The sequence below is a fragment of the Triticum aestivum genome, chromosome 6B, assembly GCF_018294505.1.
Source record: "Triticum aestivum cultivar Chinese Spring chromosome 6B, IWGSC CS RefSeq v2.1, whole genome shotgun sequence".
NCBI classification, from domain to species: domain Eukaryota; kingdom Viridiplantae; phylum Streptophyta; class Magnoliopsida; order Poales; family Poaceae; genus Triticum; species Triticum aestivum.
Window position 1 is genome coordinate 32027334 of NC_057810.1, and position 3191 is coordinate 32030524.

The following is a 3191-nucleotide window of genomic DNA, read 5'->3' on the forward strand; positions in this document are numbered from 1 at the left end:
GCTCCACGCGATGATGATACGACGCACAACAATGAAGAGGAGGAGAAAGAATCGTCTTCGGAGGATGAAGAATCGTCTTCGGGGGAAGAAGATGAAGCCGAAGACGAGGACAAGGCTTGATTCTTGTGTCTTTCGTTTGTGTCATATAAAACTTGGTTTGCATGTTGAACTTGGTTTAACTATGTTGTGGGCATGAATTTGAACATGTGGGCACGAACTTGGTTGGAATGATGTTTGATTCAAATATATGCCATGTGTTTTGTGTGAAGTGTGAAATTTGTGCCTAAAATGTGTGCGCCGGCTGCTGGCGCGCGCTATATTTTAGCGCGCAGCTGGAGCAGCGTTGCGCGGCGCGCCAAATCTGGCATTGCGCGCGCCGCAAACCAGATTTTAGCGCGCCGCGCGTTGGGCGGCTGTTGGGGATGCTCTTAGTAGGTAGCAACCTCTAAAGTTTTGAAATCACGGCAACTGCAGTAGACCAGATCATACATGGCAACTGCAGTTGAGCAACCATGGCAACTGTAGTTGTCCGACATGACAACTGTAGTTCAGCGACATGGCAACTGCAGTTAAATGAACATGGAAGAGGGTCCAGACCATGGCAACTACGGATACACGTGATGATTGTCACGGGGCGTGCGGGGCCATAAGGTAGGAGGCCTGACGTAAGGGCGTGTGGGCGTTATTTATTTTGCCCACCCGTAGGCATGAGAGGGACCACGAGGAAAAAAAAGCGTGTGGGCATTACTTATTTTGCCCACACGTAGACGTGTGGACTGATCCTCTTAAACACTTGCAGACCCTTAACGCCTACACGCGTCCAATAAAAACCCACTAAGACAAATCAACAATAGAAAGTCAGACGGAAATCCAAAAAGCTAGTGGAATACGCGTGCAATAATCGTCGGTCCCTTTTACTCTTGTCGATCGATCATTCGGGCAGAGACAACAACGGCGTGTACTTTGACTTGGCTGGTCAACGATGATGGCGTGTCAGCAGCTGAACCGAAGCTTCGGTCGGCAGCGGCGATCACGAGGTAGATGGCGTGCGTGCGAAGACCATCTACTCCAAGTTTTTTTTCTAATCAATGGCGGAGCTGTATTAATTAGGGCCCGTGTCTCATCTCTTGCCCACGGCCGGCCTGACGACCCACCTTGCGCGCGAGCGATGGATCCAGCTCCAGCACCAGCAGCCAGCAAGATGCGGTTCGACTCGCCGGCCTTCCGCGTGCACGAGGACGGCCGCGTGGAGCGCTTCTTCGGCACGGACACCACCCACCCGGGCTTCGACGCCGCCACCGGCGTCACCTCCAAGGACGTCGTGCTCGACGGCGCCACCGGCGTCTTCGCCCGCGTCTACCTACCCGCGCTCCCCGACGGCCCCGGCCGCGGGACGAGGCTGCCCATCCTCGTCTACTTCCACGGAGGCGGCCTGGTCCTCGGCTCGGCCGCGTCCCAGATGTACCACGGCTACCTCAACGCCGTCGCCTCCCGGGCCGGCGTCCTGGCCGTGTCCGTCGACTACCGCCTCGCGCCGGAGCACCCCATCCCGGCGGCCTACGAGGACTCCTGGACGGCGCTCCGCTGGGCCGCGTCGAGGGCCGACCCGTGGCTCTCGGCGCACGGTGACGCCGGCCGCATCTTCCTGGCCGGCGACAGCGGCGGCGCCAACATCGTCCACAACATGGCGATCATGGCCGGCACTCGAAGCACTGATCAGGACGGTTTGCCCGCGGGGGCGCTGGTGGAGGGGGCGATACTGCTGCACCCCATGTTTGGCGGGAAGGAGCCGGTGGACGGCGAGGCGGCGGACACGAGATATCACATGGAGAAGCTCTGGGCGCTGATATGCCCGGACGGCGAGGGTCTAGGGGTGGACGACCCGAGGCTGAACCCGATGGCTCCTGGGGCGCCGAGCTTGCGCGCGCTGGCTGGCCGGAGGCTGCTCGTCTGCTCCGCCGAGAGGGACTTCGCGCGGGCGAGGGCCGCCGCGTACTATCAGGCCGTCAAGGGGAGCGCGTGGCCTGGCATGGCGGAGTGGGTGGAGTCCCCCGGGGAGGAGCATGGGTTCTTCCTCCTCCAGCCGGAGCGCGACGAGTCTTCGGCCCTCTTGGATCGTGTGGCCGCCTTCCTCTCCGGCGAATGATCTGCAGGAGATCGACTTTTGTGGTCAATAATAGATATTATTTTTACCTGTCGATAATACTTTACACAAACAGGTCGATGAGAGAAAAAGGGATGTTGTTGTGATTGTTACCGATCGGTGGATCTCAGCCATTGATATGCCCTTCTTTGAATATTCAACGACCTACATCTTGTTCCGTTGTTCAAAGCATCATACTTTTCTGCAGCGGTGCAAAGCCACGCAACCCAACACAAAACCCGCTTTGTTTGTGTCGAGCAATCGTATAAGAGCATCTACAACCGGGCACCCTAAACCCACCTATAAGCGAAACAAATATGGTTGCATAGAGATAATGCTAGAAATTAATAAAACTTATTTTATCTCTTTATTTCAAAATATCAAATAAAACAAAAGGAAAATGACACATTGTATGGATTGTCTTTGTAATGGTGCCTTTAACTTTGGGAATGCACTAGATAATGCTCAAAAGGTCTTTGGCAAATAGTTATTGAGACATTTTCTTTGTGTGTGGGGGTGGGGGGCCTATTTTGTAGGCAAACACTTGGTAGCCATATATTTACTTTTTGAGTGAAATGCGCCATTAGTCTACTAACTCAAAATGGTTGCACACTTTACGCAGAAAACTGGGGAAATTATCAGATTAGGTCATAAGGTCATTTAACCGATCAACATACGGCCGAAAACAGTTTTCTTGGGAGGGGATGATCACTTCCTGGATCTGATCCAAGAGCCAGCCAGTCAGCCGAGCAGGAGATCCCCACGGAATCTCGGAAAGTACGTAGTACACTCTGTCTGTCTCCTACACTAAGTACACATGAATGATTCTATTTCTTCACTTGAGCTACATCGTTAAGCCTAGTCACAGTGGGAAGTAACTTAGACTAGTGTCAAGCATATGCCACTAGTCTATGTTAGTACCCTTATAGTGCAAATTGTCATAAAAGTAGTAACATATATGGTTAGCTTGTAGACTCAACTTTCTTGGGAAACACTATGTAATGGTAACATAATATGTTACTCCAAACACTATTCTTCTCATTAACTA

The 3191-nt window shown here is 53.0% G+C and overlaps 1 protein-coding gene across 1 annotated transcript; it reads left to right on the forward strand.

The window, feature by feature from the left end:
* Positions 1 to 941: 941 nt before the first annotated feature.
* Positions 942 to 2304, forward strand: LOC123133298 (2-hydroxyisoflavanone dehydratase). The gene has a single exon (XM_044552806.1). It carries the CDS (start codon positions 983 to 985, stop codon positions 2144 to 2146), a length of 1164 nt encoding a protein of 387 aa, XP_044408741.1. The 5' UTR covers positions 942 to 982; the 3' UTR covers positions 2147 to 2304.
* Positions 2305 to 3191: the final 887 nt, after the last annotated feature.

What these genes read in the sequence shown, in the direction of transcription:
- LOC123133298 (XM_044552806.1), top strand. Translation starts at nt 983, where the DNA reads ATGATGGCGTGTCAGCAGCTGAACCGAAGCTTCGGTCGGCAGCGGCGA.